At 37.5% G+C, this 22463-nt stretch overlaps 1 protein-coding gene across 3 annotated transcripts in view; it reads right to left on the bottom strand.

Annotated features, from left to right (window-relative positions):
* Positions 1 to 231: 231 nt before the first annotated feature.
* IRS2 (insulin receptor substrate 2) overlaps positions 232 to 22463 on the bottom strand; it is a 30609-nt gene continuing 8377 nt past the window's right edge. Inside the window, exons 2-3 of one of the 3 annotated variants that reach the window (XM_058276430.1) lie at positions 14823 to 15049; positions 232 to 1396 (exon numbers count right to left, since the gene is read on the bottom strand). In XM_058276430.1, the coding sequence (XP_058132413.1) occupies positions 14841 to 15049 (209 nt within the window). In that variant the 3' untranslated portion in view covers positions 232 to 1396; positions 14823 to 14840. The remainder of the gene's footprint in view (positions 1397 to 14822; positions 15050 to 22463) is intronic. The other 2 variants (XM_004471195.3, XM_058276431.1) reach the window with 2 other exon arrangements.

Below are 22463 nucleotides of genomic sequence, written 5' to 3'. Positions count from 1 at the left end.
TCAGAGAAGATAGGCACTGGGGATGCACCCATGGGAGGAAAATGTTCACAGCTCTCCAGCCAGATGTGTCGAGAGAGCAGCAAGATGACATAACATTCTGCCGGTCTAGTTCAGCAGCTCTATGTGACATCTGCGATAATCGCCACAACACTGGTATTTTCAGAATACTGAAAACATTAAACAAGGGTCGTCCTGTCAGGAATTTTTTGACAAGTGACATGTACTGCAAGATTTTCTTTTTTTTTTTTTTTTTCTCTAGTAATAACAGAGCTGGAATGCCTCTTCTTTCAGGTTGTGTTTTTTTTTTTCTTTTTTTTGTTGTTGTTGTTGTTCAGGGCAGCCTTGTTGACTGACACAACAGCATTACATTAAAGGTAATAAATACTTTTATCTGCCAAACCCATGACCACCCTTGAATTGCTAGCATGCCTACATGAATTTTTGGTTAAAGAAATGCAAGCTCAAGATTAAGGATAGCAGAGAAGTATGAGCTTGTAAATAGGATAAAAGGCTTTTGCAATTTGAAGTACCTACATAAACATCTACATAGAGAAGATTAAACAAGTCTTTAAAGGTAAAAAGAGATATTCACCCTCCTTCCCAAATCCCTTCCCTCCCACCCTCCCCACAACCCAATACAGTTGATGATTTTCAAAAGTAGGTTGCTTCAGTTACATATAATAATTATTATTTATTAATCCGTCTTCAAAGTCCGATCCCAAATTTCATTTCAGTTTAGAAATGTCAGTCCCACGCTGGGCTCTTGTCTGTCAGCAGACCCCGCAGGTACCTGGAAGGAAGTCCACCGGCAGTTGCCTACATGAACCATTTCAATAAGGCGGATGACCATGCTTCAGACACATTCAGCACAGAGATACTCAGGAGGTCCTGCCGTACCCCGACCACGCAAATCCAGCTTCACCTTGACCTGAGGTAGGACTGTGGTAGTTTTGAGTGTATGCCAGTAAATACCAGATTTTACCACTTTAATGGGTATGAGTAGCATCTCCTAGCATGCTGAGGGACAAATTTGCTTCGCCAAAATGAAAGTGAAAAGAAATTAAGACACTGGCCACAATTTAAGAAGGCCAATGCAAACATCCAATTTTCTTTAGAATAACTTCTTCAGCTAACTTTGTTAAGAAATAAAACAAAACACAAAAACAGCAGCACAATGACGGATGCCAAATACAGAGAACCAGTACGTGCGGCAGGTGTTCTTTCCTTGGTGATTCCTCATCTAATACAGACCATTAATTGTTTCTAAACGTAGGAATTGCTCAGATCCAAAGTAAATGGTAAGCAGCTTCAGATAAAAAAAAAATGCTGAGCATCTTCTTTTATGTTATTCTCTGACATGTGAGGTCATAGTGATAAAGCCAAACAGATCTTCACTCTGAAAAAGAAGGGAGATAAGTCAGGAGTGATTATCCACGACCATAGCCATCTTTAGAGTTGCAGAAACAGCCCTTCTTAACGTGCCTTTATGATCTGTTTCAGTTTCATGAAATAGCAACTTTGAGAAGCAAACATTTCCTCACTTCATTTTCCAGAAACAAGTTCAATGAGTAAAATCCCAATAGGTTTTACTGGGAAGCAGGGCTGTGAGATTTATAGTAAGCTTTGAGGTCTATGTAGGAAGGTTCTTATTTTCAATTTAGCAAAAATATTCCCATGTACTTTTGTGAGTCATTCCATTGAGCAAGATGTAGAGAGCCGATTTTGCCCTTGAAATTCTGTAGCTGTGTAGCCTGAGAAGTATCACTCTAACTTTTTAAGGTCTCAGTTCTTCATATGAGCTGTGATGTAAATAAAAACAACTTCTCACAGGGCTTTGAGAAGATAAACACACATACTGTAAAGTGCTTTGTAAACTATACTTGATATACAAATGTTTATTATACTAAGAAAGTGGGAGACATAATGAGTTCATAATTCTGCACTCAGAAATTTCTTCCAATTTGGTAAGTCTATCCTATTCCTAAGGACTATCAAAAATAGTTAAAAGCTCCTTTGGTGACATATTTATTGTTACATAACCCTTACTATTAGAAAAGGTTTCTTTTTATCTATTCCACTCTCATATGTTCCTGTTTAAGTAATTTACTCTTGCCCTGAGCTCAGTAGTGATATGAAATAAGAACACGTAACCAGATCTAATTGTTTCCTCCCTTCCAAGCTGAAGGATCAAACTTCTTTAACCTTTTCTCAATTTCCAACATTTTCAGCATATTTTCACGTGATACATGCCTTCTTTAAAGTACAGACTAGACTTGGAACACTGGACACTTAATAAACAGGGTGGTTTTTATTTAGTTGATTTTTTTTAAAGCTCCTTGGCTTTGTCTCTAGAATGCCACGCTGTTAATTGTCATCATTCACCACAGTCGTAGCTAATTCAGTCACATGTGAACTCCATCGGTCTTAAAGAGGTAAATTTTCTTCCTTTGAAGTTTTATTTATTTGAAGAAACATTGTTACTGAATACTTGTCCAAAGTCATTTAGAATTCTGTTCCTATACCCTTACCACACTCCCTGGTTTACTTCTTTCATGAGTCTATTTTCTATTCATATTGAATACAGAGGACTAATCCCAGCAAAAGAGAAACTTCTGGTGTATCCTGAAGCTGAGAGTGAGTACCTGAAAATCGCTCTCTGGCTCTGCTCTCTAGGTCCATGTTCCTTGCTGTAAACTTGAGGCAATGCATCCTATAGTCAGACAAACCAAAGTCTGTACAGACAAAGTATCTGTCAAAGTGCCTCCGTTTAAAAGGTCCCTACAATGTTACATTTGGAGGCAATGCCTCTTTATCTTTTTTTTTTTTTAAGTTTTAAGTCCTTTAAAAATGTAAAAGGTAAACATTCTAGACACAAAACTTAACTGAAAACAGGGTTCCAAATTTCCTCCTAAGATCTATTTTCTAGCTACTTCGTATTTTACCGGCTGTGATTTTCAGTCCCAAGAAACTTCATTGATAACCTTATTTGTTTGCAGCCCTTAAAAAGTAGACATTTGTTAAAATTCCACGGGACTTGCATCTCACCCTAAAATGAGTTAGCGTTTTCCAACTCTGACCCTGAGTTGTGATGAACCCCACTGCTACCACCGACCCTCTGGATCCACTGACAGAAAGATATCTAATCAAAGTTTATTTGATTTTTACACTAAGGATTATCTAAATGTTGCTAAACTGTCTCCTGTCAACTCTAAACCCCATTATCATCATGGAAACAGTTCCACAAGTGAATTCTTAAATCTCTCAAATGTGAAAGCACGACCAATTAAATGGGGACCAGTTTATTGGTGAAAAATTTACTTTTCATTTACATTTGCAAATCCATGGTGGCCTTAAAGGTTTTACTCAGTTTTTAAGGCTGTTATATCACTGTGAAACACAGCTCTTATCATTAGATCTTCATAAACTCTAATTAAATTGAGCATGTAATTCTATTTCTTTAAAGTACAACACAATTACCAAAATCTTAATTTCTAGGCAGTAGCATTTTGAAAGAAAGGAGCTACTAAAACGCAGGAAAACCATTCATTCATTCAAAGGGGCTTTCAACATTTTTTTAAAAAATTCTACTTTGACGTAGGGATTAATCTAGGCAGATGGACTATAGATGATTAAGAAAGAGTTCCTACCAGAATGGATATCACATGACAGCTATTCTAACTGTCAGGGGAGGGAAAGGAGTGCTTTAAATGTGTATGGCATTCTGCAAACACGGGGTGGGATTGGACATGAAATCTGAAGGATTGCTAGGGTGTGGTTACCAGCAGGGAAAGGAAAGCTATTCCAAAGAGAGCAAGAGAAGTGAGAATTGCCACCCATAAAGTTACAAAAGGTGATGTTGGGGTAGGAAGTAAATGCAATTCCCTAAGACGAGACCTCGGGCCCTCTCTGAAAAGGCATGGAAGAGAAACATGAGCCTACACAGACAGGCCAAGGAGAGCCGTGGATGACCCGGGGGAAGGAGAATGGCAAGAAAAATGACGATGAATCCACTCAGAGTATGCAGAAAGGGGGAGGGCGAAAGAGGCTGGAAATAGGATGATCAGTTCAGAGACAGGGAAAGACGCAGCGCTTCAAACACTGAGTGCATACGTGCTCCCTTAGAGCAAACACAACGTGGAAGCAGCCTGTCTCCTGTGATGTTAGAGAACAGCGGGTTTCTGCGAACGCCTCCTGTCACCGCCTCTAAGTCTCCTCATGGCCTATGGACTGTAGGCTCATGCTAGTTGGCACTGTCGCCAACCCGATGGGTTTACCCCTGGCATGCTCAAGATTCTCCCCGGCACTGTTACAGCTGATACAAGTGGACAGTTTGAGATGCTTAGACATAGTCACACCAAGCATGAATCGAATTAGCCATCACAAACCACCCTGCTGAGGTGGAAAGAAAAGTGAGGGAAAGGTCAGAAATGCAGCTCAGCCCTGGCTAAGACGACTCCTGACGTGCTGGGCCACAGATTCTGGATTATGGTGATCTGTACAACATCGATATTCACTGAAATAAGGCACAAAATAAAAAAGGGATCCGTTTTGGAAGTCTAACTCTAAGTTTTTCATTTGTTTTAGAAAGAAGGCCTGAGAGACAGAAGCTGTCCGCCTCAACAGACATTTAAAATACCCTCTTCAGATGTGAGCCACTCGTAAAATCTTTGTTGCATGTGCAAGAGGGCCCCTGAATTAGCATCGGCAACAAGGAAACCTAAAGAGAAAGCTGAGGTGGAAACTGCACAGGAAACATGCCTGAGCCAAAATGATTAACACATGGCAATGGGTCAAGCAGCTTCTCTGTAGTTCAGGCACAGCATTTAGACATCAAAAACCTGGAGTTCGCGCCCCTGCTGGCCGACCACCACTGAAGGGCTGCCACCACCACCCACCTGAAAAGCACTCATCAGTGTCACTTCCCTAGTCTCCTCGGGAAAAAGAAAAGAAGGGGCAGGAGCTGTAACCCAGCTGTACACTTGAACCTGGGAATGTGGATGCACTTTTGCCTTTTTATTCATTTTCTTTTAAAGTAAATTATCCCTCCCCCTGAAAATTATTCTGGTTCATCCATGACTAGGGTGAAAAAAAAAAAAAAGGCTGCTAAAACTACTAATCCGACATTCTCAACCTTTAGATATTTATGCTCCCGAATGCTGATTCCAGCAAAAATTTATTTTATTATCTATGTTGACTATACTAGAAAAGAACAAGATATTAACTTTATGGTCACTCTTCTCTGAATATTCTTTAAGATGGGAGACAGTCATTGAACTCAGTAAGTATAACAGCAAAACAAACAAAAAAAAAATAAGAATCTTGTGTTCCTCATGAATGCAATTACAGAACAACATACACAGATGGTGCTCCTGGAGATACTGCACTTAAAAAAATTAAAACTTATTGATACTGAGTTTGTCATGTAACTAAACACTGTACTATATCATTTGGACATTGCTTTTTAAAGAAACCCATTCACAGAAACATCTACCTAGAATCACATGATTAAAATTTTTTTTTTAGCAAAGAGATGAAAGCTGTTCCATATGACACACGTGTTGGCCAGTGACGTCCCCAATCTTTTCCTGCTCTGTCACATATGACAAATGATGTTCATAAATGGGATACAGTCCCATGTGCCAATTATCGCCTTTCCAGGCTACCGAGCTATAATTCCACCCCTTTTCTCTTCCACTTAGAGGAGCAAGAACAATCAGGATGCAGGCAGAAAAAGTGCTGTTACTAAAGGTCCTGCCTTCAATCTGCTTTAGTGGGAGGGAAGGAGGGAGGGAGGGAGGGAGGAGGCTTAAAGGAGGGAGGGAGGGAAAGAGGAGAATGGGAAAAAAGGAAACTGTTGAAAACTTTGTTATTAAAAAAAAGGAGTAAAAATTTGTTTATAACCTACAGCACAAACATCAAAATACCAACACCATCACTGAGCTGGGCACCATAATTACAAATACAGGAGTTAAAAAAGCTGAGCATAAAGTCCAGAATAATTTGAAACAAGCAAACCTGCCAGTCAAATAAAATCAAGCAGTATTTTAGACATACATTCTGACTGACCACTACTTTTTGGTTATGATTTCTCATGAGGTTTGGGGTTTGCACATATAGACACTGAGGTCTGATTCCAGAGCTCAGAGCACAGTACGCACACCTCAGGGGTGGCCGCTGCCCAGGAAGGCCAGGGTTCTCGCCACAGAGACCTTTTTGGGCTCCATGTCACGGCTGAAGTGTAAAGGTACTTAGCAGACCTTTCCTGAGCAGCCCTGGAACAAATGGGGTGGAAATATCTTGAGTAGGTAGAAATGTCAAAGTTTTCAGGAATTAGGAGAATTGAAAGTCTTGATTTTCATGATGAAATGAAACAATATAGTTTTTAAATTAAAATTCATATTTCTATTAGTATGATTAAATAAGAAATAAACTCTCCAGTCAGTCCAACAAACATGTCCTTGAGGCATATCTCAATGCCCAGTTTGAACCTTTTATGTTAAAAAAAGAATTAGGAGATAAAATAAGCCTTTCAGTTACATGAAAAATTCCTAGAAAAATGAACCTAATTCGGTATCTCCTTACTTTACTAAAAGCAAAATACTCTAAGAATATGCAAAAAAAAAAGGCGGGGGGGGGTGGGTTAAGGTGGGGTGTGATAACAAATGAGCCAGAGATTCTAAGAAAAACGTTTACTTAAAATTTCTTTTAAATTGGAAAAAAATTCACTTCAAAGGAAAATATGGAAAAATAAGTTTCCTATGACAAATGGGGGCAATAAATTACTTTACCAATCCTCCTTGTGAAAGATTTAGAACTTTATTTGATATGAGCTCATCATTTCCACTAACAAAATCACTTCATTCCGAATGCTTATTAAAAGAAATTTCCTAACTTCGAGTTGTAACTTGATGTCAACGACACAACACAAAACAAGATGAGACAATGTAAGCTTTCATATCTAAGTCTGGTGTTAAGAAAAGGCACCTTTCCCTTTTTAACTCCTGTTTAATCCTTCACATAAGACCTTGTTTTAATCACCCCAAGCCTAGCAATAATTTCCTCAAACTGTTAGCTACAGTGCTTCAAATTTCATCTATACATTAGAAATTTCATCATGAACCTATATTAATGTTATAGTGCATAGCCTCAGCAGATTTTATATTGTAATACTTAAATGTTTGTTTCTTTTCAGTGTTTGTTATTAACAAGCCCTGACATGTGCACTATGTAAGCTATTCTTCTATGGTAAGAATTTTCAGCCATACCTGCAGCAGCATCCTCCAACAGACATCTGAGAAAGATTATCGATTGGCATCCAGCAAACAATGGAGATACAAAAATGCCCCCTGAATTGCTGAAAGATGCTTTCTCTTAAATTACGAAATACTGCAACTTTTCTAGTTGGAAACCAGATAAGGGAACATAAATGCCTTGCCCAAAGTCTCTGGGAGGAAGAACTGAGAACCTCAACTTCTCCCAGAAAACTTTTCTCACTGCTCCACCCTGGCCACTGATTGCCACCGCGTTTCTTTTGCAAATAAAAACGATGGCTGGGGTTGGGGAAGGAGTGGGGTGGAGGCCAGCAACTTTCACATGGTGCCCCAGACCTGAAAATTTTATACTGTAATTTTAGCTCGTTATAAAGCTGTCCTCAAGACACTAAATAGGACACAGATAATGTTTTGGAGTTTCTTGGGGGAGAGAGCATTACTTTTTTTTTTTTAACCTTTCTGTGCCCAGCACCTGGCCTAATGCTTGTTAGGTCCTAACAATGCTGTGTTGAATCGAACTGAAATAAAAAGCACACGTGGGGATGATAGTTAATAGTACTATTTTAATTATCTTTCATCAATAGTGTAAAAAGAAATAGTACAACTATAAAAAAAGTGCTATCATCAGTTGTAACAAATGTTTCAAACAAATGCATGGTGTTGGTGGGGGGGGTGTATGGGAATCCTGTAGTTTTTGTATGATTGTTCTGTAAACCCACAACTTCTCTAATTAAAAAATGACGAAAAAGCACATGTAGTTTATGCCATTTCTGCAGACAAAATAAGGTTTTAACTCTAATACCGTAATATTCCCTACTTAAAAATAAAACCTAAGCAGGGGTTCTTACCCAGGGGTTCAGGGAAAGATTTCAGGGGGTCTGTAAGCTTGAATTGAAAAAAAAAATCAACTTATCTTTATTTTCTCTGATCTCTAACTGAAATCTAGCATTTCCTTCACTTATGAATGTATGAAATAAATAAATTACAGTAGTATTCTTTTCACTTGTTGGGCAAAGGGATCCATGGAACAAAAAAAGGCTAAGAACCCCCGATGTAAAGGAGAACAAAACTTTAGAACTGCTTAAGACTTCAAAGAAAAGAAAAGCTTTTCATCACACATGAGGGTGATGTTCTAAGGCAGAGGTAAGTAAAGCTTAAGGCTGGTTAGCCAAATCTAGCCCATAGCCTATTTCTGTAAATAAAATTTCTCAGAACACAGCTGAGGTCACTTATTTACATATGGCTGCTGTGTGCTATACCAGCAGAGTTGAGTAGTTGTGACAGAAATAGTATGGCTCACAAAACCTGAATTATTTACTATCTGGCCCTTTCCAGAAACAGTTTGCCAACCCTTCCTCTACCTTGCAACTTTTATTTTAATAAGATAATGAGAAGAATGAAGAGCAAATTTGTCAAAATCCCATAAATTTCCCTGTGTTATACCTGGAGACTGATAGACCCTTTGAATATCACCTGCAGGCTTACGTACTTTAGAAACCTAATACTATGTACTAAAAACTATGCTATCCTGTTACAAGACCCTACTGAAAATAAGGAAGCAAGTCATAAAAGCATTTATGAAGCTGGTACGCTTTTGGAATTAATTTACCTTACCTATTGCTCTTCTTTTTCCATGCATGCCACAACAAAAGTCTGAATAAATTTGATAATTGTTAAATATATCCTATAAGCAGCATTCTTTCAACTTTAAGAGAGAGAGTTATATTCATTAGATCTGCAATAGAAAAGAGAGACCGCACCTTTTCTCTTTCTTGGGTTGATTGAGAGTGTGAATATAAGCATCACGCTTCTGCCCTAAGGGACAATAAGAATGTTTGGGCCAAACAGTCACAAATATCCTATGAACAAAGAAATTCTTTCCTCAGATTTTTTTAATACCTTCTTGTCCTTATGACTTCATACTGATGTAAAATACACATTTTATGTATATACTATGAAAATTCTAAAACTTAATTATGTTTTCCTATGAAATTAAGGGAATGTAGAATAATTGCTCAATATAACCCATTCCCAAATACCCTGTTATTGTAAATAATTTCAAGTTAGCCTTCCTTTCCTTTGAATATTTAAATATTTAAGGGTTTTTATTTTTATTGAGTGTTTTTGTTTTTGGTTTTTTCTTTCTTTCTAGGGTCTTGATTCCTTTTTAATTATTATGCAAATTGAAACAAGCATTTGCTTAAAGTCTGAAATGACAAATAGAAATCAGATCTCCTATATGTTAGCACTGAATAAGAAACATATTTATGAATATGGTTACAAAGGTATACCTTCAGAATTTCAAATATATGTTGGTTTTCACATTTAATAAAAAATGCAGTAATTTGGAAATATATTTAAAAATACAGTGTAGTGCTGTAATTGCCTTTCATGATGAGAGAAAGACCACACCGAGGGAAAGAACCCCGAATCCACGTCATCTGCCACTACCACCATGCCCAGTGATCTCCAGACACGTTTCTTCCAGATAACACATTTCTACTGGGCACCCATACACAGTGGTCCAAGCAGCCTCTGCTTCTAAACTCTGTAGGCAAATCTGTGAGAGTTTAACACCTGCACAATATGGGATTTCACCTATGTCTCTTGGCTCCGGGAAGGAACGGTGGGGAGGTGAGACATCTAATTTTAAAGCCCTTATGCAAATGAACATGCACCCTTTAACCACAGGACATCCTAATAAAGTCAAGGTTAAGAGATCAAACCCTGTTTAGTAATTGAAAGTTCAAACTCTCTTTGTCCTAGTCACACACAGGAACACTAATTCCACCCAACTAGCCATCTCATGCTACTGTTCACTAGGAACCTAAAATGACTCAGGGCAAGCCATCCCCATGCCGGAAAAACCACATGCCATCCTGATGGCTAAACAACAGGTCGGTGTGGAAAGCACACTGGATCCGAGGGTTCGCATCCAGGAGCCACTACTTACCATTCCTGTAAGCTTACAGCCATCTACCTTTCTGAGTCTACTTCCTCATATGAAAATGGAGATGTTATCTCCTGCCCTGAATTCCTCCCTGGGTCACTATGAAACTCTCAAATGTGATTTTACACACAAAATTCATAAATAAATAACACAAGTGAAATACATATATGCACATAATCTTAGAGACAAAGAAGCATATGCCACTAATGTAACCAGCATTTTGTAGCTGGGTTTCTTTTGCTTCCTTCATGCACCTTTAAATGATGCATCCGTGTGACCACATGTTGTGCTCTGAACACTACAAGCACTTGTTAAGACCGGGCAGTCCTCAGAGGCCAAGGAAAGCCTGCAGCCTCCCACTCAGCTTTTCTGGCTAATTTATGTAGCCATAGTGGTGGTGTCTCTTAGCACATTTGCCCCAGCAGCTTTCTCCTCATTCAAAATTATATTCATGAATGACATCACAAACAATTGCAACTTCAAACAGCAAATAAACAACTGATGAATGCACAAAAACAATGGCAAATAGCTCTCAGAATAAAATGAATAAACTTGTTTTAATTGGATAGAAGCAGAACAGAAGTAGAATTGTTTTTCTGGGGGTAACCAGAGGCCATTTAAAGCTAATAGTTCTCAAACACTGCAAAGAGCTAGGGCCTCTGCCTAACTGCTTTTTTCATGCACTGTGGATGGTTTAAAAAAACAACGCTGAAAGGGGCTACATATGTCCACAGTGCAGGCAGCTGCACAGTTAGAGAATACACAAATCCCTTTTGATTTCACATGTACTGAGCAAGTACAATGCGTCATAAACTAACTAGGCTCTGTCTAGTCCAGGTCATGGCGTAACAGCATTTTTGTTCTCTTTGGTTTATACAAAAAGGTACACTAAAATGTAGATCAACATTTAAGTCCCTCTGCCCCAGATGAAGGAGATTTACATTCAAAAGAAGGACAATTTACTGAAATTTCACACATGAAAAATAGTTACAAACTATCCTTATAAAGTTCACTTAGAGAGAGAGAGAAAAGAAAAGAAAAGGAAGAAAGAAAAAGAAAAAAAGAAAGCAACAGCTGCTGATGGTCAGGCCTTGGAGAGAGAGCAAACACCTCCAGGGGTTCCTCTTCCCCCAGGGTCTCTTGACTAACCCCTAGTCAGGCCCTGCCTCCCCAACTTCCATGGGGACCCCATGGTCACTGAGAAAACCCACAATTCTTGTCAAGTTACCGCAAACTGTTTCAGTCTCAATGTTCCCTTGTCAGAATGTTACTGAAACCAGTAAGTCCAAGCAGATAAACATTCTGAAGAATAACTTCTTTAGCCTTGGTAAAAACCTAAAATGGCAACAATCTTGTAGAACGCTTTCATTACTCATAGGGCTGGGAGACGCCTCTCAGGACAGAGGAACCCAGAGTCCAACCCAGCCTAGGTATTTTTTAAGGGTTCCTGGGCAGGTGGGAAACCACTGACCCCAATTCTTCCTGGAGGGCCCAGAGGGGCGGAATGACTTGCCCAAGATCACCAAATTGTTAGATTCAGAGCAAGGATGAGCCCCCCTGTCACCTGCCTCTCGGCCTCTGGAGGTTTCCACTCTCCAGGGATGGAGGACAGAGGCATGCAAGGTGCAGTTTGCCACCTCCAGCTCGTGTCCAGACTGGAGCACGGCTGGAACATTCCTGAGGCGTGAGCACAAACACGTCTGGTTACCCTCCTCTCTACCAAGGAGTGGAAAGCAGCATGACGAAGAGAATATTTAAAGAGATAAACACGCAATTTTCACAAACTGTTAAGGTGCTAGACATAGGGGAAATTCCCAATTATTAATTATCAAGAAGACTTTCTTACATGAAAAGAAAGTTTCACTCTAAGTGGTCATTACGAATTCACATTTTCAGCATCTCAAAGCAAAACATGATGAGTTCTTTAAGACTTCTAAGAATGAGATTTAAAAGCACTGAACCTTGTTAAGCATCTCTTTAATAATTAATATGACAAAATCAGGAGACAAATTGACAGTTATTATACAATAGATATATCCTACTTACTACGAACTTAATAAATTCCTTCTAGAAGAGCATCACTCAGATTAGTGATAATTCATCCAGGGAAATCAATCTGACCACTTAAAAATTTCAGTTGTCTAATTTTGTGATATGCAGTATATATGAATTAATATGAAATAACTGTTATTTTACTCAGTTCTATTCTTGTTTTTATTGAGCTGAACGTGAATGGGACTTGGGCTTTAAGGTGGCATAAGCGGCATAACAGAAAAAAAGACAGTAAACTTGCTAATAATTTAAACCATTTTGAATTAATATGGTAAGACTACAGGTGAACCAAACCAGTTGTGACTGCATCTTAGCAATTTGCGTATAAGGCAGGTTGCCTTTTAAACACAGGGGTTCTAAGGGGCAGCTCCTCTGGCCCGCAGGTGTCCCTGCCTGCTGGTCCCACAACCTCCCCTCCCCAAAACTGAAAAACACCAGCCTCCTTTCATTCATCACTTCTCCTGCCCTTTTTCTTTATTCATAAAATTTTCAAGAGTAATGTTATGAACCAGAGAAATAAAGGAGATCCACAAGCATAACTGCATTTTCTAAAATATATACTTGACAGCAAAAATTACATTTCACATTTTGATCTGGAAGAGGTATTAGCAATTCCATGTTGGAAGGAATAATGGCTAATATGGGTAAACCAAAGAATTAAAGGTTGAGAGCCTCATTTCTAACTCATTAAAAATCAGCGATGCGCTTAAGACACATGATACTGTGCTATCAGTGTCATGCGTTCTTATTTCAGAAAAATTAAGTAAAACTGAGCCTAAGTTCTAAACATAGGTGAAAAACACTCTATCAAGTTTTTAGAAAGCATATAAGCTCCAAGTAACTGTGCAAAGTTGATTCATTGAGGCTAATAATTAAATGTGCATTTTCCTCACCAAGAGGCTTAAAGGGATAGCAGGATCCTTTTACACATGACACACTCATGTTTCTCAAGTTTTTACACCATTACCTCTAAACTCATTCCATTAGTGCTTTCCTGTTAAGCCAGAATCTAGCTGAAACACAGCTAAAACAATTATTATTATTACACATGGAATAATAAATTATCAATAAATTTGCTACTTTCTATCATGTTAGGTCCCAAATTAACCAAAGAATGAAATCAATTTGTCTCATAAGCCTAAATTTAACACTCCCTATGTAAAGCAGAATATACTGGAAACCATGTCTCAGGGAAAAATTAGTAATTAGCAATGGAACATATCTCCAACCCAACTCTAAACAGATTCTGCTTATCAATTGTCAAAGGGATTTTTTCCTTTTTCTTTTCTTTTTTAAATGATGGTCCCATGTTACCTCGAGATATAGATCCTAATGAGGCTTATAAGAAAAACACATTCTAAAGACCAATACAGCTGAGTAGAGCCAGGCAACATGGTCTGACATGCCACTTAACATCTCTGATCCTTGGTTTTGTCATTTAAAAAATAAAAGACTCCTAACAGAACCAACCCTACAAGGAAGTTACGAGGATTCAAAACTATTTAAAACATGTTTCATAAATTGTCAGGTGCTATACAACCATAAGGATTTATAATAAAGTATGCACTCCAATGACTAAACATTTGTGCTTTTATTTTGTTGTTTATCTCGCAAAAAGTTTCCATTGTTTTCCCAAACCTTAATTATATCTCAGTGTCTTCATTCCACTAAAAAACTTTTAGGGCTTTTCAAATTTTATTCAAATTATTTGAGAAAGAAATTCAAGAGCTGACATTTTCCTCACCAAGCACAAAATATCACCCAGGGCTACCCCAAACATTGCAACAGAATTAGATGATGCTAGTATAAAAGTCTTAAAATGTTTTACACATTGTTCCAAAGAGACTATATTCTCTTTCTACACCATTATATATGACCAAAAGTCCTTATGGCGACTCACGAGGTCCAACGTGTTTTGGTCCTTTATTACCTCTGTCACATCACCTACTCTTCTCCCCCTTCCTCCCTCTATGCCAGCTCCACTGGTCCATCTCCTTCTTACTGTGGAACATATCATGCAATCTTCTGCTCCAGAGTCTTTGCACCTGCTAGTTATGCTGCCCACTAGATACTGATTTCACACCACCTTCAGGGTGATTGGCTCAAATGTTACTTTCTCCCCCTCTCTTTTTCCTGCATTATCTTCCAGAGAATTTACTACCAACTATGATGAACACACTTCAAAGTGAATTTTATTTCCTAAGTTTCAAAGGCAGACAGTTTACCGAAGACTCGCAACCTTTGTTTTTCTTTTTAACTTGAAATCCAAACCTATTTCTTTCTAGACTATACTGTGATCTTTTTCAAATGGGTGAAATATTTTTATAAGGATTTAAAATGCAACATTTGGCATCTTGGTAATAAAAAAGTGTTAAAATTTAACGATTTGGTTAAATTTAAATTATATCTAAAAAGTCTGCTCTATGCCCCACCTTTCCACCTTTGCCAAGCAGCTCCTTAAGTGAAGTTCCTGTCGTTTTTTGCTTTTGGATTTTTTGCTTAAAAGAACAGTAAAAGATGGTAAAAGGTAAGAACGACAGGAAACTCACCTGGAACCGACTCCCACATCAGCCTGATGGGTTGGTAACACAGAGCTGCCCGGCCAAAAGAGACTGCCCTCCTCCGACTACGGCGCTCACCATAGTGGAAGGCAGGGGGTCGAACAGCAGTAAGTTCTCAGAGCTGGAAGCACTATGAGCAGGGGGGGCTGGTGGTGGCAACGATGCCTCTGTTGCACAGGAAGGGAAGGGGGCTTTCCTGGACAGATCATGGATGTCTGTAAAAAGGATGGGATAAAAGCTTTTAAGAAAAGGCTTCTGATCCACCTTAATACTGGCACAGGTATGTCTTACGAAACACAACCCTATTTGGAAATTACTAGGACAATGACTACAAAGTAAGCAAATTTGAAGCACACAATAAAAAAAGAACTATGACCATATTAAATGTTTATGTACACAATGAGAAAAATGCTAACTGAAATCAAAATGGTTATTGTTTTAATGGAAGGGCATAGTTGTGTGCAAGTAGCAGTACCTAAACCATTTGAAAACGGAAGTGTTCTCATGTGTACGTATGAAAGCCGAGGAAAGGTTATGCAAAAAAGAGATGGATTCCAAGAAAGAATCCATACGACACAAATTAAAGGAGCATCTTTGTTAAGTAATTGGTAAGGGTGAGCACAGAAGAATCCCAGAAGGAGCAGAAAGGGAGAAGAATAATCTAGCAACTGAGAAGTTACTGGAATACTACATATACAACCAACACCGGGCACAAAAAGAGAGTTATGAGGCAAGGATGCCAAGAGCGTAGAGCAAGCTGACATCAAGGAATTATGAAAGAGCAGCAGCAAAATCAGACCTACAGTTTCTCAGAGAAGGAAACAGCTTTGGAAATACTGCCTCATCTTAAGCAACCCAGGTGTGTATGGGCAACAGGGGAGAAAGGAGTGGTGGTGGTAAAAATTTGAGGAGTTCCATCAGAATTTTCCAGCAAGGATAGCCACAGCTCCAGCAGGGACACCACCTTCTTTGTTTTCAGGCAAGAACGCCTGAAGGATGGGCACCTACTGAAGAAAAAAGGGTGGTCACCCAGAAAATAGCTGAGGTCCAAGTAGACTAACGGTGTCAAGACGGTAGAGACCTTGTTTCATATTTCTTCTCTATGTCCCAGAACATCTACTCCTGTGTTGGCACATACAGAACTCTCAAACTGACTGGCTTAAAAAGTCAAATAAAAAACAACAACAAAAAAAGGCGAGTAAAACTGAATCAAGGTTGAGTTGGTTTTTCTGTGTGTGTTGTTTTTGGTTTAGTTGGTTTTGCTGTATCTTCAAAACCTTGATAGGATCCCAAATACCCAAGTATCATTATATTTAGAAGCTACATAAACTTAGAAAGACAGTGCCTGCTTAAATTTTTTTCAACATAAAAACTAAAGAATGATGAAAAAATCTTCAATGCTTAACACAACGGTTTTATCGGGCTTTCATATTTAGTGTATTCACATAGGTCATTATTATAGTTTGAGAATTTTTTTACTCAGCTAAATTAAAAGTAATTTTCCAAAACTGTATAGATAAAATAAATTTACACTCCTAGATTTACAATATAATAAACAAGAAAAAAATATAGATTTTGCAGTTTTGCTCCTAATATATATTACCAAGGCATACTTAAAACATATTTTCAATTAACTATATGTTTTTTAGGAGTCTACTTGGCAAAATAACATAAGTTCTTTGTAGAACTTTTACCAAACTCATTTGATAAATATAACTGGAAGAGCTTATGGGTAACAGCTTATGGATTTATTTTCTCTTCAGCTGCATATGTAAAGTGTTATTGTGGGTCACTTTTACGTTAGAAAACAATTTTTTTTAAACCCTGCTATCCTACAAGAATAAAACAGAAGCATAATGTGAATATTTGCCACAAATCACTACAGCACATTATTTTTTAAAATGCATCCAGGGTGTGATATGAGAAACTGACCACCAGAATATCCCTTTCCAGGAATTTCTGTTGTCTTGGGATTTCAGGAACTTTGCAAGACTGAGAATATATTAAACTACTAGCACCTCCATTTCGGATCTCTTCAAAAACAAGCTGCTCAACCCACTTTAATCCATGCATCCTTTAATCCTGCTTATTGACAGGAGTTTCAAAGTATCATTTGCACAGCTTTTATATATAGCAAGAACATCCTGGCCTATTTTCAAAACTTCTCCCACTACTGCGCAATTTCCCACCATTTATCCATCTATCGAGGGCCATCCAAAATTCTAAACAATTAACAGAAAGCAGCGTGTGGTCCACACTGGTGTGAACTGGCCCCTGCTATGTCAGCAGCAGATGGTGGTGTAACTCAGGTGATGGGGTTAGAGATGGATCCTAGCACACACCTGCGAATCCACAAGGATCAAAGAGTCACTGGCTTCAGTCCCTATTTTAGGTGACGTCCCAACACAGCTCTGGGCAATGTCCATGGCTGCTCAATTCCCAGGCCCTGAGAAGAAGGCAGGGGTTCTCATAAGGGACCAAATCTCACCTAGGGAAAGCCATCTGGACTTCCTTCTCATGACTCCCTAGACAGGGTATCAGAATCTTTATTCCCATTAGTTTTTCTACTTAAAATTGTTAAGTATTACCACAGGAGAGGGTATTCTGAACTTGACTTTCTTCTTAACCTGAGAGAAGGACAAAAATATGTCCCAATTTTGCTTCTCCTACAGGGCAGACAGTCTGATAGGGTAGACAGCTAGCAGGTACAATGCCCTGGGGCTGCCACCTGCTAGGAAGGAAGTATTCCCCTCTAGGATGCTGAATCGACTGACAGCTAATGTAAACAAAACACCCAATCAGCCATAATAGCACAAGGCCATACATTTGCCTAGTAAATTCGTTTCTCAAATATGGATGTCTTATGAATTTGTATGTGTTTGCTAAAGTATCCCTTTATGCTTTTGGAAGTAGAGTTTTAGTCGTGTCACTGGAAAGGTGTCAGGCTTTTGTTAAATTAAATTTGTATGAATATCATTTCTTTTCCTATGGAAATTCAGTTCAAGAATTTTTCTCAGGAAAAGAAAATGTATTTTAAAAACAATAAAGGCCCTAGTAAAATAATCATCTCCCCAACAATTGGCTAGTTACTTCTCTGTCCCTAGGCAAAATCTAAATTGGTTAGTTTTCAAATAAACTCATCATTAAGTAAGTTAATGACTCATTTCCGGAGAAACTGTTAATGGACTTATTCAGAATGAGGAGTATATGGTATTTCACTTATTGAATATATGAATGTCTTCAGCACTTAAAACAGTGACTGAAAAAACTGACTCATTAATTACTGGACCTACAGTCTAGGTTGAACAAATTTACAAAGAGTAATGATTTGTATTTTTTCAGATAATATAGGTCTTTAGATTTGAATTATCCCGAGAATATTTTTTCAAAGTAAGCACATCATGGTGAACATTTGCCGAATCTTCACTCTTCTGCCTCTTGGGTAAACACTGCCCACATGGCCCTGAAAAACCGTATTCCCGATTTACAGGTTTCCTTGTCTAGATGCCTCTATAGTCTCTATTTCTGCCTCCTGGAGTACCTTTCTTTCTATGTAGGAAACAATTAACAAAATGTTCCATGGTAAAAAGATGAATATTACTTCTCCAAATACCAAGTTGCTCTAAAGAGGATAGGCTATATGCCGGGAGAAAGTTACTCATCAGTATACAAAACACCCAACAAATACATTTCACAGTTTATACCACATTCTCCTATTCCTTCTTGATAATGCTTATAAACATGTCTGCCACAAATTAAAGGAGTGACCTTGGACAAGTCACCCAACCTCCCCCAGCTTCTGTTTTTACAGCTGTAAAATAAACAAGTTACATTAGATCAATGGTTCCCAACCTTTACCCTCAAAATGTCCTTGTGTTTTTTTTTCCCCCAATTGTCATGATTTAACCAGTGTTACTACATTGAAGTGAAAGAGTTTTAACGACTGATGGGGATGGGGAGTGAGGAGTGTCCTATGAAGTATCATATACAGTTTGCTTTAACAAAATAAAACATATTAAAAATAACTGAAGGAATATAAGTTTTCCATGTTTGTAGACTATTAGAGATCCAGAAAGCTAGACTGGAAACTACTAGAACAGATAATCTACTAACAACTTGACAGCTAACTCCAAAATTCACAAACAAAATGAGAGCCTACAAAGTAGTAACAAATTCCAGACTCTTTAAAATGACGGATCTAAAAACTGGTCAAAATTTTAGGGGGCTTTTCTCCCATGATCATTCTATGTCCCTAAATGTCCCCACATTTTACTAGGAAAAATGCACAGAAGAAAAAACAGAGAAATTAGTAATTATCACCCAAGTGAAATAAAAATAAAACATGATGTTAACTTGAAAGCTGTCCAAGACAGGGTCTACAGTAAAATCCTAATGTAACTATTGCATATGAGCTTCCAAAGCAGAAAAAATGTATATGACTTGGAGAAAATATGATATAAAATAAAGAGCACTGGGCTAGCTAGCAATCAGGACAAGTTATGAGGGAGAATTATATGGACCTGCTGATAAGACAGCATGTTTTTGTGGTTCAACCCAACACTGGTCCTTCCGGCTCTGTGGTCTTGGGAAAGTCACTTGGCCTCTCTAAGTTGCAGGTTCTTTATCCCCCAAAATGGGGACCTAGGTTGGCCTGCCTATGTTATAGAGGTTTTTTTCTGGAAATTACATAATAATATATGTATGAAAATGTTTTAAAAACTGAAGCAATGATAAAACACCTTTTGAATATTAATAATTCCTTTGACCCAAAGGCCTGCAATTATCTTTCAATACTTATCAGAAATAATAATTACATATTCATTATATTCAACTACCATAACAATTTCCAAAATCATTAATTATCCACCAAGTTTTGGGATTATTGCTTACACTTATAATTTGGGGATGAAAGATTGACTGATGTAAGTAGGTACTTCTAAATTTGCATAGAGAAAGCACTGTTAATAAATATTAGCATTGTGCATTTATATGATGGAAAAGCACGAGTCATTCCTAACACAATTTTTAAGGTAACTATTAAAAATCACAACATATAATGAGCATTATCCTAATACCTATTTTTTTACACATTGAAAAAATTGAAATTTAATATTCTATCATAATAATTCACTCAATTATTATGGACAGAATAAAAAAACAGTAAGACTATAACATGATCTGAGATGCATCATTAATTACTATTGGAGATTCAATTTGCAAAAAAAATACACATCAAGCCTGTTGGAGCATGATTAGATTAGCTATTATGAAACTACATACACACAGACATACACACACCATTCATAAATATTTATTTCTAAAAAGCCTGATACACTTTAAAATCAATATTAAAATACTAAGTAGTTACAAAGTACAATGCATGTGACCATTTACCTTTAACGTATATTATGGATCACAGTATTTTGGCCAAATAATCCAAAATTTCAATGAATGCATATGAAGCAATGAATACTTTATATTGTTCATGTGAACAAATATTATGAATAGCAGAGGAAAAACTGGGCAGAATTTAAAGATGCATTTACCTGCTAAAGCTTTACAGTGCCAGGTCTCTGGACAAGTAAAAGTGATTTTATGCAAATTTAATAATTTTTAGTCTAACAGAAAAGAAATAGAACCATTGAATTGCCCATTCTATCATTTGTAAACACGAAGCCTATAAGTTTTAACTTAATTTTCTTTCGGCATTCTAATGTCATGAATTCAATTAAGTAAAAAGACTATCATGTCCAGGAGTATCTTAAATCTTTGGCATCCATGGAGGAAAATGCTAGTATACTACATGGACTCCAACTCTCTCTATTCAAACTTTCTTTTATGTGTTTTATTTCAGTGCACAGTTAACATAAGTCTCTGCAGCTATCTTGAAAAAAAATCAAGTAATCAGAAGCAATCATCGGCCTCAGCATGTCCTCGGCCTTGCATGATGACTGCACTGGCTATCTTCAGAAAAATTCCATTGAACTCTGCCTACAAATAATCTATGTTAAATGATTCAAAATAATCATTGCAATCTTGAAGAAGACATTCAAACTAAAGGAAATTAACAAAGAAAGAATGTCCCATTTAAATGTGGGCAGCATTGGTTTTCCACAAAACCCAAGACCTGATAAATAATGTAATGTGTTTAAAAGTGATAATTTTGGAGCCTTATACAATTTTGTTTTCATTTTTCACTAAAATACTAAAAATGAAATGCTTTGCCCATCTTACATAGAAACATACATTCCAATGATGTCCATACTAGAGAAATTCTACAGAGAAGTTGACCCATTCTAATTGCCAAAGTGGAGAACTGGTTGAGGAGGGGGGGGCCACAGTTCTTTGCTTTACTTTGACTGTTTTCCTCACTTTATTTGGCAGTGTAGATAAAAGACAAAAGTTACATTTTCCCTTAAGTTTCTAAGGTGAAGCGGGAACACTTGATTCTGTGCTACCCAAAAAACAAAACAAAAAAACCTTTGCACCTGCCAGATCTGATACCAAAAGTTAACTAGCTCTTGGAACTATGTTTCTACAGAAAATGCATTAGTAAGAATTTTAACAGCAAACCCATTATACCCCTTCCTGTTGCTAAAACTTTTCAAGTTCTTCTCTTTAAAAAAAGAAAGAAAGAAAAAAGCATTTCATTTTAATACTTACAATTCCAGAAAAATAAACATTATCAATTAAAAGTCTTTTGGGGGGGGAGGGACAGAGGATGGAATAAAACACAGATTTCCTCCCCATTTGTCAATCAAACACGGGAGTACCTATAAGTCAAACCAGTGCTTGAGTGACCAATCTAATTAAATCAACTCAAAAGAATAAAACCCCAGACTGAACAAAGGATGATTAAACAACTGAAATCTTAAGGGTTCTGTTTTTCTTTTAATGTACCCTGCATTAAGAGCCAACACTTCCAATTAAAAATGTATGTATTCTAATTATCCATTTTCATCTTGATAACATCTCTTAGTATAGAGACAATCATAAAAGGTAATCAAAAGTGCAGTCTTAATACAGTTTCAGGATTAGGATGCTGTTCTACTTAATTGTTATTTTACTATGTAATTTAAAACACTACTGCATTACAATTGATAATTATCTTTGAGCAAATCTTAAATAAAGTGGGAAAAAACAATGGTCCTTGGAGACTGGAGTTGAACTAGCAATCAAGCAGTAAAGGCTTACATTTCTTAAAAGGTGTTGGTCTCCTTTTCAGAATATTCTGAGTTTATTTGGTTTTTGTTTTTACTTTAAGAGCACCCATCTGAAAAACTCTTTTCTGTGTATATTCCTGGCTTCAAAGTAATTAGTTTCAAAAGAACTGCTGGCTTTATTAGCACCTTCCTTAGAAGAGCTTAGAACACTCTTGATGTTTATGTTCCCATTTACCTCCCAGTGGCCTTGTGACACAAAAGGAGAGGATTATAATTACCCCATTTTACAGATAGAGAAAGTGAGAAAGGGATTAAGTAGCTTGCCTATAGTCACAATGACTCATTAAGATCAGCAACTAGAAACCTGGTTTCCTGATTCCTGGATTAGTGTGCCACATACTATGCTTCCTTCTATGAAGTACTATTTTTGTAAAGGTTTCAATAAAGGAAACAGAACAAGTCACGT

This window comes from Dasypus novemcinctus, chromosome 15, assembly GCF_030445035.2.
Source record: "Dasypus novemcinctus isolate mDasNov1 chromosome 15, mDasNov1.1.hap2, whole genome shotgun sequence".
Classification (NCBI taxonomy): Eukaryota; Metazoa; Chordata; class Mammalia; order Cingulata; family Dasypodidae; genus Dasypus; species Dasypus novemcinctus.
The sequence above is the reverse complement of the archived record's forward strand: the minus strand, read 5'-3'. Positions and strand labels throughout refer to the sequence as shown.